Consider the following 15,510-nt stretch of genomic DNA (forward strand, 5'->3'; position numbering starts at 1 on the left):
TGAAGTGAGTGCTATGAAGAGAGATGAACCAGTTCTTCAAATGTTTAAGAGTTGCTTCCAGCTCCTTAAATACACTCATGCTCATATTATCTCTTGTCCAGGTTCATGGCAACGGATTTTACAATAAATTTTAAATACTATGAAACAAACTCTAAAAATCTATTTTTATCATAGGCATCCCAACGAAAATGCTTTCTATTTAAAAGAGATAGGCAGTAAAGCAAACTCAACAATAATTGCCTCTCCCTGATCCAAAACAGAACAAGTTTCATTTCTACACAATCTGCAGAACTTTTAATTCTGTCAACTGAATAGATATTCTCTTGAAAGGCACAAATTATATTACTCAACTAACCCACAATCCACATAACCTCTTGTCCTAAGGGGTTTGGCTCACATTTTTAGGCAGAGATCCTAAAAACAGGCCAAACTGATACTGCTCACTGCTCCCTAAGTCCCATCCATGGTGTCTACATCAATTCAAGCAAGAAATTTATGCTTAACATGGTTTTAAGAACACAGCATACAGCTGTCAAGTCTATTAAGCTTCAATTCTGACAGCACTTTAAGATTCATAAACCAGGTTTTAGCCTGATCTTCAAGACATTTCACAACAATCAAAAACCAGGCTCTACACTACTTTGTGTTGCTGTCATCAGAAATGGAATGAACTGTCAAGCTACCATAGAATCAGCTTATTCATCTGTAACCAAATATATACATATATAACCAATATATACAAATATCAACACAGTTGTTGCCATTTGTTCTTTAAAATACTGATGCTGTATTTACCGAAAGATAGAGGACATGCAGCATACTTGAAATAAGATCTACAGTGGATTATCTGAGTTAGCTGATAGAAATCAACGACAGATTGTGTTTAAAAAGATAATGTAACTTATGTGTAAGCATCAAACAAGAACAAAAAACCTACAAATCCTCCCCAACCAGAACAAACAAAAAACACTCCATCTGAAACCAGAAAATGTAAGTACTTCTAACAGACCTTGCTTATTGTATCTCTGTCTTTCCAGCAAAAGAGGTCCTTTTCAGATTATTCTTCCATAAAATTTATAAATTGACTTTGCAACAAAATGAACTAAATACTCCAACTTTAATATTTTGCATTCATACCAAAAACAATTAACAGTTTTTACAAATAGTGTTATTTACTAAAACAATTCTTGTACAACAGTGCAGTATATCTAAATATATACATATGCCAACATCAAAGGGAGCATCAAAACAAACAAAGCCAAACAAAAATGCACTTTGCTACTGTGTACACTTTATTAAAACCAAAGCAGACTGCAGCAGGTTTTTCTTTTTCATGACATAGACAAAAATTTTTTGGATTCCAGAAGAACATGCAGGATAGAACAAAAACTGCTACCACCTTTTTCCCAAGGAAGCAGCATGAAAAGGGAATTTTAGATCTGCAATTTACATAGTAGCAAATGGAATGTTTTTAAACACAACCATTCTAATTTAAGAAACAAGGCTTCAAAAATGTACGCAGTGTTTTTTACATACTGAAGCAAAATGTTCAAATGTCAAGGCCTTCTCCATGTTTTCCTACGGTGTTGGACAGTGTATGTATGAAGGTCAATATTCTTCACTGCAGCTGAAAATGAGAAAGGAGTAGCTGTAGTGTGGAGCTGATCAGCTCTACTAATGTTGAATAACAGAGTAAAAAATGATTCTGCCTGCTGTTGGCAATGGGAGTTTTTGTAACTTTAATTCTACCTTTATCTTTAAAAATATCTCTTGCAGTTCTTAGCTGGAAAAATTATGCTCCCTTTTTCTTCAAAACAGATACACACATGTTCTCCAAAGGAAGGTGCAGTTGTGTAACTCAAAGTGCCAGTGTAGCTGCTCTAACTAGAGATGCCTTTTTTCATTCTGTGAACCCCAGCAGAGAAAGAATAAGACAAGACCTTTGTATATAAAGACTGCACAGATATCTTTGAAATACGAGTGAAAAATAAAGTGATATTAGAGAAAAAAATTGGTGAATGAGGTATTAAGCAGTTCTCCAGTGTAAATCTGATGTTCCTGCCATCTAGAGGAAATCAGAGAACTAAAGTAGCAGCCTAGAGTTGATCAGCAAAATATGTATATGGTATTAAAAGCAAATCTATCTCTGTTATAACTAAGCACTTGCAATTTGGCAGAATTTTCTGAAGTTCAAATTTATTTCAGTTCTCCCTGCCTCAAAATTCATGAACAGTATTTTGACATAAAAATACTGTGACATGAGGGCAGTATGCTGCTCCATACCACAGGAATTCTTACATTTTGCTCCTTTTTACTGCTGTGTCTATGTGCTTTGGCCAATGACATTACAGACACATCTACACAGCACCAGTTACTAAACAGAGTTAGGCAAATATATTTTGACTGTTCTTGCAGCTGCACACTCTGGAGAACACTGCCATGATGTCAATACAGAAAATTTTACCATCGTGCCCCAGTATTTTTATTGGGAGGTATTACAGTAAATCTTGACACCTTTGTTGTGCCCACATAAATTGAGATGATATACATGGCTAAAAAAAATTTGCTCATAGAAGTGAAATGCACAGAAGGCACTTTCCAGAGTTTGCTCCAGTTCATGCTAACCGAGACACTGAAATGCCCCTTCTGAAGTTAATTAGCATTTTTGTATTCCTTAATGAAAGGATTAAGTAAAAAAGGGTTATACAAACTATCTGGAAGACATTTTAGCCTTAAACTGACAATTTACATTTAAAGAAACAAGACATTCAAAAATCAGGTCTTCCATTGGAATACAAATAACATTTCCAACAATTCCTTACTTTCAGTTTACATTCTGACACGTTATTTAATTGCTAAAAAGCTTTTCCACACAGTAGCTGTACGTGTGCTCTCCCCTGCTAACTAACATTTCAGTGCTCAACACCATAAAAAGGTAGAGCATAAGTGAACTTGGTCAAAACAATGCATGAACAAGGAATCTGAGAATAAATCATGGCAGAGAAGCACCAGCAATAGCATCTCCAGGTTCATGATAACAAACTTGCAGAGAGGAGGTGAACTGAAGTATCATTTCTAAGGTGTAAGAGAGAGTATGAGAGGATGACTGTAGGAATTCATGCAGTGACATTATCTAGCAAAGCAGGAGAAGGCATCACTTCAGAGTATCAAGAATACAGGGCACAACAAAGCAGAAAGATGTGTCTGATTTAAAAAAATCAACATGAAGTAATAGAGCTCCAAATTCAATTTAATCCAAAATTGCATGTGAAATAGAAAATGTAGGTTGCAACAGAAAGATTAAGACTTGAACTAAAATTATAGTGACCTACTCCACCAGTTATAGACAATGAACTCTCATTCAAAGTCAACTAAAATTCCCAGCCTGCTACAGGAGATACCTTAGAGCAGTGACTTTAATAAACATATGAAGGAAAATAGAAAATGTCTGTCTTTTTTCACAACTTTCATTATATTGAATTTAAAGGGGCACTGAAGTTTAGGAAGTGGGTTTTTTTGTCGTGATGAACATGAAAGGTGATTATTTTAATTTTCATAAAAATGGACAAATGACCAAAATAAGGAAGTTGGAGAGCAGAAAAACTGTGATGCATACAAGGGTTCAGTGTTCAAATGAGAAACCAGGATCCAGCATTTCTGTAAATCAGGGAAAAACTTCGAAAGTTTTAAAAACAATGATAAATTACTAACAAAATGTATTTTTTCTGGGTCATTTCTAGGGAAGTTCTACATGCCCTTATTAGGGAACATGTGATACAACATGTGAAAACCTAAGAATACAATTGTTATTATCAAAAAGACTATCTTGATGCTTCAAACTTCTCCTTGAATCAGGGACTAAGAACAATGGAATACAAAAATTATTTTCACTTTTGTGTATAAATTATACATTTCTATGCATTGACTATCTGATTTTGGAATAAGACACCTAATGCACACAGAGAACACTAAATTATACTACAAATCCTTTCTAAAGACATCACTTCTTCAATCCATAAAAAATCATCCATGACACAGTATGTCAGATACAATTATTTTTTGCTTTAGTATTTCCTTTCAAATTTCACAGCCTTTTGTGATGACACCAAGTACTGAAATAATTATTGACAGTTTGCAAGGATACTTAAAAATTTTAGAGAAAACAAATGTGTGAAAATTCTAGCATTAGATCAAGCAGCTGGCCAGAACATCCCCAACTGGAATAGATCAGCCATGGACACATTTGGTAACCACCCCAGTCAGAAGCTATGCAAAGCAGTCATCTGAAAGTATCGGGCAAAACACTGATGTCAATTAAAAGAGTGAAACAAAGGCATGTTAGGTAACTGTGAACAGATGCAGGAGTACATGGGACAACAGAGCTAATTTTATAGTATAATGTACAATTGCAACATTTAATTCCAGAAGCATCACACTAAAATATAGTACACAAGACAAACAACTTCTGACATACACACAGGACTAAAACCAGATCTGATGTTGAAGCCACCCAGTATTGCTCTAGTGGAATTAGAGCTGCTGGAAAAGATGAAATGAGGATGCATTACAAGATGGAAGACTACCACAAAGTAACAACAGTTTTTGTACAAGAAACTCTGCTCAACCTGAAATGCTGCCTTCCATTACCACATTTCTTTTGCAGCACCTCATCCACAGAAAGAAAATACCACGCTTTACAAAGCCATGTGGCTAAGTTACCGAGGAACACAAGGGTTTAAAACAGGCTAATGCATGTTGCTGCAGAAGAGAATTTAAAGTAACCTAAAAGTGAACTTAAATGAGATGCCTCATGAACTATTCAAATTATAGAAGGGCTAATAAACTCAAATGGTACAACTGGAAATTGAAGACATTTAAGGCAGAAGTGTTTGTGTTAGAACAGTAAACAGAACAAATTGTTAAGCAAGGCCACAAGAGATATAATGAAGCCCTGAAGGTTTGTTCAGCAAAGTGATTTTCATGTCCATAATTCTCCATGTTCTAATTAAGAAGACTTGAATAAAATAGTGTAATTCATGTTGTGTGTTCCAGTTTAAAACTCCATTGTTTCACTTTTAAATCAATTCCTCTGTCTTTCTTTGGTGTAATCTCTACCAACACACATAGAATACAGTTCTGGTTCTCATTTTAAAAAACAACTTGGAAAAATAAATTACATGCTTCTCATGATAAAATGCTGTTCTGTTTCATGGTCCCATGATATATTTAGCAGCCTCTGAATAGTAGTTTTAAGTTAGTAATTATGTCCGAAGCAGAATCATAATTTGCTGTTATCCCCCCAAATTATTTACTAGTTAACAAGTTTACTTTGGTAGATAAGCTATCTAATAGTCATGATACACTTGTGTTCAATTCAAGAAGTAGTGAAACTTAGATAAGTTTATAAATTCATATATAGACCTTAGCTTGTAATTGTAACCATGATATGCAGAATTACTGGTTTTCCCGCACTGGAAAAAGACATTGCATCTGTCTTAAAACTAGGCAAAACTATGAAATGGTTGTCAGTTCATGGTTAAAATAAAATAGTAAAGCAAATTATTTTTAAACATTGTGTTAAATATATTCACATGACCACCATAGTTATACAAAATGGGCACTACTGCAATCACACACTATATGTACATAACATATATGCCCCAACAGTTTGCAATGGTTGAGTTTTCACAAACTAGCCAATTTAACCATACATAAATAATCTTGTACCAATTTTAGGCATTTTAAAAGGAATTAAATTTCCTAAATATATCAGTTCTTCCGCAAAATTAAAAAAAAAATCCTAAAAAGTCAGTGCAAATTGAACTTGTTCACAAAGAGATTCTTATTAAGCTGAGGATAAACAAAGTTTAAGAGATTAAATGAAGGAACTCATAGAATCGCCAACCGCCTTTAGCAGAGGTTAAAGAAGATTAGGAATCAGAAGTCCTGGATCCTATAGCAGAGCCTTCTGTGAGTAACTGTGCTGTGGTTGTTGAGGTGGTGGAGGCTGTGGTTGTTGTGGAGGTGCTTGCTGACTGCCTGCTGTCTGTGGCAGAGCTGTAGATGCTAAGTTATAGTTTGGCACCTGGGACATATTAGTTCCAGCATTCTGATAAGCAGCAACATCAACAGTACCAGGTGGTGGACTATACACTGAAGGCTGGTTAGAGTAGGTACTTCCAGCAACAGAACCAACCATTGCACTGAAAAAAAAAAAAAAGCCCAAAACAACAAAAATGAGAAAAAAAATATTTAAAGTAGAATTAACAAACAATTTAACAACAGAACAGCAAAACTATTGCTTCTTCAGTTGTTATTTATACACACAAAAATCTTCTAACTCTGGACACATTGCATATTTAAAACTGTAGCCAATGAGTATTCCCATTAAAACTCAAACACACTTCTCAGATTTAAACATACAGTAGACACTCCCCATGAATTTAAAATTAGACCATGTATCTGTACTTCTGATTTATTTTAAGGTGCAACATGGAATACCATCTATCTTCCACTCTATTCATGAAAAAAAAACCAAAACCCAACAAACTGTTTTAAATAGCAAAACAAGTCAGATGAATATGCAGAAACTCACTTTATCATTGTATGCTTTGCTATCCCAAACAAGTACCTCTGGGGACAAAGACTAACAATTACTTTAATGACTCAGATGGATGTGTCTCCCAACTTTTTAGAATAAAATTACTTTCCACAGAGAGTAAACAAAAGCAAAAAACCCAAACAAACAAAAACCAATTAACAAAAACCCACAAACCTTTCCACAATATAGGTAACTTTACCAAAACTTAGCATCTTTGGCCATCCAGCCAATGTAAAAAGCCTCTTTTAGCTTCCTTATTTGGGCAAGCTGTATAAGCTTTAGTCAGTATTCATAGCCCATTTACTTTCTCAAAATGAGCAGAATTCTCCCCATTCTTCTGTGGCAAGATATTTGACAAAGGAACATTAGAATTTACACTCTTAGAAATTACTCAGAGCCAGCAAGAGCAGCATATAATCTTCGTTATTAAAACTATATAAAAAGTTGCTACTAATACTACTAAATCCTGTCTGTACAATTTTCTCTATGTTTTTTATATAAAAGTATAAAGCTGTATCAATTCTATATTTTGTATACAGAAAATATAAAACTATATAAAATTTAAAAAACAAGAAAAAACTTAAGAAGTTTGTCAGGAATTTTTACCAAATACATGACACCAATAAAAAGCACTCTGGAAATGATTGCACTAAAGTATCAGTCAGTTGTGCTTACAATTATACTTCTGTAATTTAAAAAAGAGTCTCTATAGAAATTGATTTAAACTTGAATAGAAAAATATTTAAAATTACTTTGTGTAAGAAGTCTGTGCAGGCTGACCAGGAATTACTGAGCTGGCAGATGGAGTAACTGTGCCTTGGCTGAGAGAAGGGAGCTGTTCTGGAGGAAGATTGTAACCTTGGATGTGGCCCATCTGTGCACTCCCTGCCACCAAATATGCATTACCTTGAGTTTGCCCTGGATAAACCTAGGAAGGTAAATAAAGCAGTATTAGAAATAAAATACAAGAAAATTTGCTATTTAATATTGGACTTTAGAACTTAAAGACTTCTCAAATATTTTGGTTTCCTTTTTTTTTCCTAAATATCAGTGAAGAGCATTTAGCATTTAAATTACTGAAGTTAAAAATGGTAATTCTTTCATAGCACCCTTTCCATGTTGAATTATCTATTAGTAGATAGGGAAAAATTGTACTCCTTTGGCTGCTTATTTCCTTTGACCCACTATGCAAAGCCCTGGCAGTTTTATTTTTTTTTGATTTTATGCAACTTAAAGCCCAGGAAGGGCTTTTTCATTGATCAAAAGGAACTGAACAGAAAAACAATAAAAGCATTTGAACCCATAAAAGAAGAGCATCCAAAGCTTGCAGCTGAAAACAAACACTTTCATTTTTATATTTTTACATACTGTGCAAAAATCCTAAGAGAAAACACTGCTCAGTCAGTGTGAACTTGATAAGGCCAATGGCTCTTAAGGGTTACATCCATACCTGAGAGCCAGAAACACCAGATGACTGCATGTAATACTGCTGGTTTTGTAGTTTTGCATACATGGAATACATTGGGTCCTCATTCATCAATTTGTTATACAAAGAAAGAGCCTCCATTGCTTTAACATTGAGCTCTGACAGTTCTGAATGTTTCCTAGAAAACATATATTACAGTTATAATACAGTTCATTTTACAATTTACATAACTTTATTACAGGTTAGACAACACAGAGTAATTTCATTAAGTGAGTTAAGAGACTTTTATTTACTGTGAAGTGATGCTTGACAAGTGCCAGAAAGTCAAATGGTACAACACTATAAATTATTATGTGACTATGGCAAAAAAAAATATCTTCAGACCTCTTCTCAGAGAAACCACTAATAAATACACATATTTTCTTTGCCAGTATTTACAGAAATTAAGATATTATCAAGTAACAACTCTGGTTTCTAAGAATGAATTTTAATTTTGGTAAAAGCACATGACATTTCTTTTTACCTGTCTATATCCTCCAATTTTTCATCTATGAGAGGTCCCATCTGGTGGCACATTGCTAAAATAGAAAGACATTAAAATATATCGGAGTAATAAACATTTCCATACTGCAAATTCAGAAAGCAATAAAAAAAAAATAGAAATAGATCATAGTCCAATTTTGTTTTAGTTCATTACAATAATCTGTATGTCAAAAAATTTTTAATAACAGAGGTAGCATCATGAACAATTCAAGAATGAGACCCAGCTAAAGTCTTCAGTACTGGTACAATTTAAAAAATATATTTTAAAATAAAATAAAATGAAACAAAACACATTTAACATCCAGGAAGTACAAAATTGAAACTATTTTGCATAAAAGGTTTATGTGAATTGAAATCTCTTCTAAAAGGAAGAAGATTTGGCACTGCAACCTAGATCATGTGCTTATCCAACTTTACTACAAGAAGACTATGTAAACAATGAAGGAGAAAACTGGTTGCAATGATTTAATCATCTGCACATCAAAGACACTAATAGCACATTAGTCTCACTAGAATTCTAACTGGGGGGAAGGGGCTCTTTCAAACCTGTGACATGTGCAAAAAACAACACCAAATCTTACCAGAATCAGAATGAAAAAGCCTTAAAATTAACAAAAATGCACCCCATGCCTCCTTTCAGCACAAGGACATGGGGCTCATCTACCTGCCAAGCAAGCCATGGCTAAATAGCAGAAAGGCAGAGTTTGTCAAATGTAAAATAAACAGACACAGAGGCTGAAACAGAAATTTAGGATATTAGAAATGCAGAAGGTCCTGAAAACGTCTGAGCCATGACAAGTGAAAGGACATCATTACTGGGTTCCTTGAAGGCAACTCCAGGTGAAAGAGGAGTTGTATGAGAGGTACCCATCTGCTTCTTTGAAACTGGGATCAGTAATACATTGGCAGAAATGCTGGGAAAAGATGTAAAAGCTGTCAAGGTTCTGCCTGCTTTTATGTATAGCACAAAGTGTGGCAAAAGGCATGACAAGGATTATTTAGATACCTGTTAACATGATGACTGCACAGCAGCCAACCACAAACTCTAGGCTCCTAAACACGTTAGGATGGGCTCTCCAGTTCAAAGACATTTGTGATTGGACATGTGGATGGCAGAAGAAAATGAAGTGGTTTTTCTATAAAATTTTTGCTATGGATGTGTTTTGAGTCCTTGGTTCCTACCAGTGGTGGCAGATGCTGATCAATATTTGACAGAAAACCACTTCATTTTCTTCTGCCATCCACATGTCCAGTCACAAATGTCTTTGATCAGCATCTGCCACCACTGGTAGGAACCAAGGACTCAAAACACATCTATAGCAAAATTTTCAGAACCTATGCCAAAAAACAGTAGTTCACCAAAGCCTAAATAAGTGTAGAGCAAGTAATCTTGAATTAGCATTGTAGAACTATATGTAGCCACATGTTTGGCAAGTGCTGTTGCAGGTAGCTGGGGAGTAATCATCTGACCATACTACTGCCTTCAGATTCTAGGAGCAGTCCCACGGTTCAATATAAAATTCAGCATTGCTTCAACAATCTCACAATGCATTTTGAAGCAACTCCTAAAGTAAGCCATATCTGTAGGCTGGTTGACAAACATACATGACATCTCTTTCCATGCTTTAATTTCTCTGCCTCTGTCCTGGATCATATACAGGCAATCTGCTTCTTAGACAACAGCCTCTATAGCTATATTTGGGACTTCAAAGAATAAAACCAGTCATGTTTCTTTTTACCTCTCTTTAGTTTCAGTGGAACTAGAATATTTGCAGACATGTTGCTGATGTGAGTTTCTAAAACAGGATTAATTTACAGACATGATGAAACAGATGGGTGTCGAAAGATGGGAGATATCTAAAAGTTTACAAACCTATGCATTCTTTAATTATTAACTTCTAGATAGATGTAGAAACTGCCATTTTCTTAACAAAGTTTGGTGTCATCTGAATTGTCAGTTTAAGCCTCTGTTCTGTCTTGTAATTGGGAAGTTTCTTTTCTTCCTTTTCCAAATTCCATTTTAAAAAATTTGGTGCATCTATCAGCCTAAGTAAAATGATCTCTAATGTCTCCATGAAGAGGTAGTCTAAACAATGACTCAAAGAGTAGGATAATTTGTAGCACTCTATGAGTTATTTGTTAACATTCTACTCCTCCAGAAATACACATAGAAGTGAAAAGCATGTGGGACACCCACAGGTCTATTCTAAATCTCCCTAGTATTTCTGCTTCCTCTCATGGAATCTTACTGACACTCCTTTTGCCATTCATGCTGTGCTGCTCTGTGATGGAAAAAAATGATGAATGAATATGACCAAATTAAGTATTTCTGTGTCTTGAAAAGGGAAAATAATTTAGGAAAGAGTTTAATTTAGAGAAGAGTAGATTTGTTTTAAGTTAACATTTTTTACTTTGGTCTCATAGATGTGGGAAACAAGAAGTGAGAAGATAATTATGGCTCAGGCACTTTTCTCAGGCATGCTTCTCACATGTACACAAAGCTGAAGTAGTTTCAGCTTAGTTTCAATTTGCATTGATACAGAAAATTACCAGTGAGGAAAACAACAATGAAAAAGCTCATTCTTTTTTGTTACCCTCAAGATGAAGCAGTTCTGGGAGGTCTGGCTGGTCATCAGATGGATCAGCACTTTGTAACATCTGCAAGAGTTGGTCCATTTTATCCTAGAACACAAACGGTATTATTAGGGAAAATGTGGCAGCAAGGGAATTAGTGCTTTCAGGATAGTAAATAAAAGCAGCTGTTCACAACAGCCATTTTGATCTCTTGGCACTTGAGAATCAACTACATTAACTTTAAGAAAATGCAAATGATACATGCTACTTTACAGGAATGAAGATGCTTGAACAAGGAAATGCTAAATGAGAAAAGATAGTGGTAACAAGTAGAATGTGCAGAACACTCCTTTATTCCTAGAAGGCCTTCTAAAATGTATTATTTTCTGAGCAGTTCCTGTTTTTCCAGCCTAGACATTACATATGCAATACCACCACCTAGTGGGATTGGTGGGAATGTTTTGACAGAATACATTGAGAAAGTACTTCAAATTCACAGAAAAGCAATTTTAAGTTATGAGGCCTGTTCAGTACATGAGCCATGTCACTACAAATGTATGTGGAAGTGTTGTTTTAAGATGATGTTTGCAGGCATCTTGGGATTTACTTCAGAATAAGTCGAGCTTAAGTAAGGAGTTTAAATGCAACCCTTTTGTAATAAAAACATCAAAGGTTAGAAAACAAATAGGCATAAAGTCTTTGAAAAATATGTCTTGGAGCAAAGTATATTGGTTAAAGTACCAAAAACATTACATGTCAATTATTTCTAATCATTTATTAGCTGAGTACTATCAAATAAATAGCCTTTTCCACATTGAGTCATATAGGTTGTATGAAAGAAAATCATGCTTTGTCCTCCTTAAACCATGGAAAGGTTGGGAAAAGTCAAATTAACTACTTCCTTAAAAATTATACTGTGGCCAATTTAAACACAAAAGAAGACACTAAAACAAAAATCAATAATGGACTCACAGAAAACAAAAGCTGGAAGGCTGAAAGCTCAAAGTAGGCCTCAGATAATCTATTTCAGCAGGTTACAAACTAGTATCTCCTGGGAAGAAGAGTTTTTGAGGTGGGATTTAAATAGGACTTGAGGAAGGCAGTAACTGATTTCTCATTTCAAAAAACAATGACAGAACCCAGGTTGATGTAAAAAAAAAAAAAATAAACTAAGGGGAAACACTTCCTGGATTGAATGTTCCTGGAAACATTGAGAGTCATCCTACTCTCACTGTGGTGAGATTGTAAATATTTTACTAAATATTGCTTACACAGGAACAGAATTTTGGACTTTTCAGGGACAGAAAGAGATCTTTCAGCCTGAGGGTAGACAGTGGTGGTTACACTGCAAATGAATCTAAGTGAGCAGTCAAGATGGGTACCTCTATGGTATCCTGAAGTACTTTAAGCAAAATTTGAAAGTAGATGTACTACTCAGCACTAAGATTCTTGCTTGGAGGCAAACAGATGTACAACCCCCAAGTAGGGCCCTATATGAAATGCAGTTCCAAATTCAGTTTCAGAAATTCCTCAGAACTTCAAGACCCTTAAACAAAAGAGAATACTGAAGATTTTATTTATTACTCTAAAGAAAACTTTCTCCATGCTCTTTTTATCATATTTTTGAAGTACAATATGAAAGGGTTAAACAGCACATATTTAAATGTCCCAGCAGTGCATTTGATACCAATTAGTATTTTTGCCATGCTTACTTCATCAATATAAACTGGTTCTGGCTCAGGTTCTATTGTCTCTACTTGAACTTCATCACTGAACTGCACTGTTTTCTTCTCAGCTTTCACTGTAAGATAAACAGCCAGACTTAATTTTACAGAAGAAAAAATAAACAATGACATAGATATTATACAACTAGTATAGGTTATAGGTTCCTTGCATTTGAAACCTCTACTGTGAAAGTTTAAAAATTAGTATTTTATTGACATTTCAAAGCCACAAACCTAAATAAATTTTTTATCTGTATTATTATAAAAAATAGATCAGTTCACACAAGCTCAGCAGAAATAATGTTTTAGCAAGTAAATGGCTTTATCATAGTCTCCCTACTCATACACATATATTAAAAGGTCATCAGGATGAAAGACTCAGAGTGATTGGAAACAACAGGACTAGCAAGTCAAGTTTAAGATAAACTGATAAAATCATCTATGACAAACTGAGACAATTGAAAGGTCTCAAGATTCCCTATTCCTTCTTCACCAAATCCTATATGCAAATCATCTCATTTTTCTGTAGTGAAGACTAGCACAAAAAAGCTCCTTATTTAGCAAAAAAGCCAAATATGACTCTTATTAGCTAGTCTTAGCATAGCACAAATGACTGGGACAGCATGTAATTCTGCTGACCTGCTCATACTTCTAGAATCCTCAAATTGAGAGCACAGAAGATTAATCTGGCAAACCCATGAGATTTACAGAAATCAGCTCTAGAATCTTGAAGTATTATCTAATATTTAATAATTTTATTAAATATTTAAAGTAGATTGGATGGATATAAATAAGCTGCATGCAGAAAATCCCTCTGTCCACTATGCACATGTACACACCTACAGTAGGTAGGTTTCTTGAATACTGGTAATGTGCCTCCAAGTCCTATCTGCCATGGGGCCTTCAGTTTCATCTCAATTAGATATGCACCATTGCAACTGGACAAAAGGGCAATTTGGAAAAAAAGCTGCTGTTGCCCACATTTATTTAGGTGTCAATGAAGTGATTTCATGAGTCTCAAAGAAGCTGCTGACAAAGGCAGCAGCAGACAGCAGCATTTTTCAGCAGAAGACAGTTTGGGCAACCTTGGTCTGACTGTTGTTTGTGACAGCATAGCAAAGGCTCCTCAGTTTTGCTTTAATTATCACTTTAACTTGCAACTGAACATCATCATAAGGGGAAGAAAATCACCCATGAGCCATGGCAGAGTTAAACATATATATTTATATATATATATAAATGTAATGTTACTTACTCATTTCAGGTTCAGCAGAAAGGTCAGCTGTTACAAAATTAGATGGAAACAATCCTATACCCTGATGAGTTTCACCTTTCCACCAATTTGGATCACTAAAGATTAAAAAAAAAAAAAAAAAAAAAAAAAGGCCCCATACATCAGAAATCCCATAATCACATTGAACTTTCCTAGGAATTGCACAGTAAAGGCTTTTATATAACTAGCACATAAATATAACTTGCATATATGCAGAAATCTTTACACAGGAATTTTTATGAAAATACATTTATTTCTAAAAAATTGAGAAGATAACAAAATAAAGTATTAATACAAAAATATGTTTCCATTCATTGTATTTCAAGTTATAGAAGATATAATTATTTCTAATTAATTTTAACATAATTCTAGGAGGTTTTCTATATAACTTACCTGTCATCAAGTATAGTTATAAGTTCTCCAGCTTTAAAAGTTAGTTCATTATCTTCAGCAGCCTCAAAATCATAGATTGCACGAACCTTTCGGCCCTCATGCTTGTGGTTTGTTAAAAGGCTTGAGGTGCTGGGATACAAACTGGAAAGTGTTGTCTGCTGTTGCCTTTGTTCTTTTAGTGACAGCTCAATAGCTACAAAAGAAGAGTTACTCAGATGAAAATTCCGTATAAAAATGGATTGATGGATATGAAAATTCTGTGAAAACTTTTAGTATAATTCTATTCCTGTTGCATTTTAATGACTTTATGTCTTTCTCTTAGAATTAATGGTAAATAACAAAGACAGCAAAATTCTGCCTATGGATTTGATAAGGCTTCCAACATGGACAAGATGAATAAATAGCATTTAAGAACTAATAGAATAACTCCACAAAGTATGATATTATTGTTACAACCTTGAACTGATGTAAAATATTTACATTCTTATTTTACATCTTACACCATGTTGAACTTTTCCAGATTGACTGGAACATTAAAAAGATAATCTGTTCCAGTGCACACTGGCTCTCTGTTACACAGAAGCCCTTAGCCTGGATTCACAGAATAAGATTTATACAGATTGGCTGAGGCTGGAAGGCACCACTGGAAGTCAACTGGTCTAATCCTCTGTTCATTCAGGGTCACCACAGCTGACTGCCAACAACAACTTTTTAATATCTCCAAGAATAAAGACACCATGACATCCCTGGGAAACCTGTGCAAGTGCTTGGTCACCTTCACAGTAAAGTCCCTCCTTAATTCATAATTAACAAAATGATTTTTGCTTAAACAAGCAAAAATTTGCCCCTTCCTTTATTTTCCTCCCTATCATTCCTTGAATAATTTCACATTTCTGGGTCATTTTCAATTAAGGTGACTGAGCAGAGAAGTTTCACTCATATTAAACTCAGCTCAAGTTTGCAGAAAAAAATGGAT

At 34.7% G+C, this 15,510-nt stretch overlaps 2 protein-coding genes across 3 annotated transcripts in view; both read right to left on the bottom strand.

Moving 5' to 3' along the window:
- Window positions 1-15,510, bottom strand: part of VIM (vimentin) — a 174,927-nt gene that overhangs the window by 7,987 nt on the left and 151,430 nt on the right. The gene's annotated exons all lie outside the window — the stretch shown is intronic.
- The window catches only part of STAM (signal transducing adaptor molecule), a 32,975-nt gene continuing 18,738 nt past the window's right edge, over window positions 1,274-15,510 (bottom strand). For both annotated transcript variants that reach the window (XM_059842292.1, XM_059842283.1), the window contains exons 7-14: window positions 14,535-14,727; window positions 14,124-14,218; window positions 12,857-12,945; window positions 11,165-11,252; window positions 8,551-8,605; window positions 8,052-8,205; window positions 7,354-7,529; window positions 1,274-6,203 (exon numbers count right to left, since the gene is read on the bottom strand). In XM_059842292.1, the coding sequence (XP_059698275.1) occupies window positions 5,954-6,203; window positions 7,354-7,529; window positions 8,052-8,205; window positions 8,551-8,605; window positions 11,165-11,252; window positions 12,857-12,945; window positions 14,124-14,218; window positions 14,535-14,727 (1,100 nt within the window). In that variant the 3' untranslated portion in view covers window positions 1,274-5,953. The remainder of the gene's footprint in view (window positions 6,204-7,353; window positions 7,530-8,051; window positions 8,206-8,550; window positions 8,606-11,164; window positions 11,253-12,856; window positions 12,946-14,123; window positions 14,219-14,534; window positions 14,728-15,510) is intronic.

This window comes from Haemorhous mexicanus, chromosome 1 (assembly GCF_027477595.1).
Source record: "Haemorhous mexicanus isolate bHaeMex1 chromosome 1, bHaeMex1.pri, whole genome shotgun sequence".
Taxonomy (NCBI): Eukaryota; Metazoa; Chordata; class Aves; order Passeriformes; family Fringillidae; genus Haemorhous; species Haemorhous mexicanus.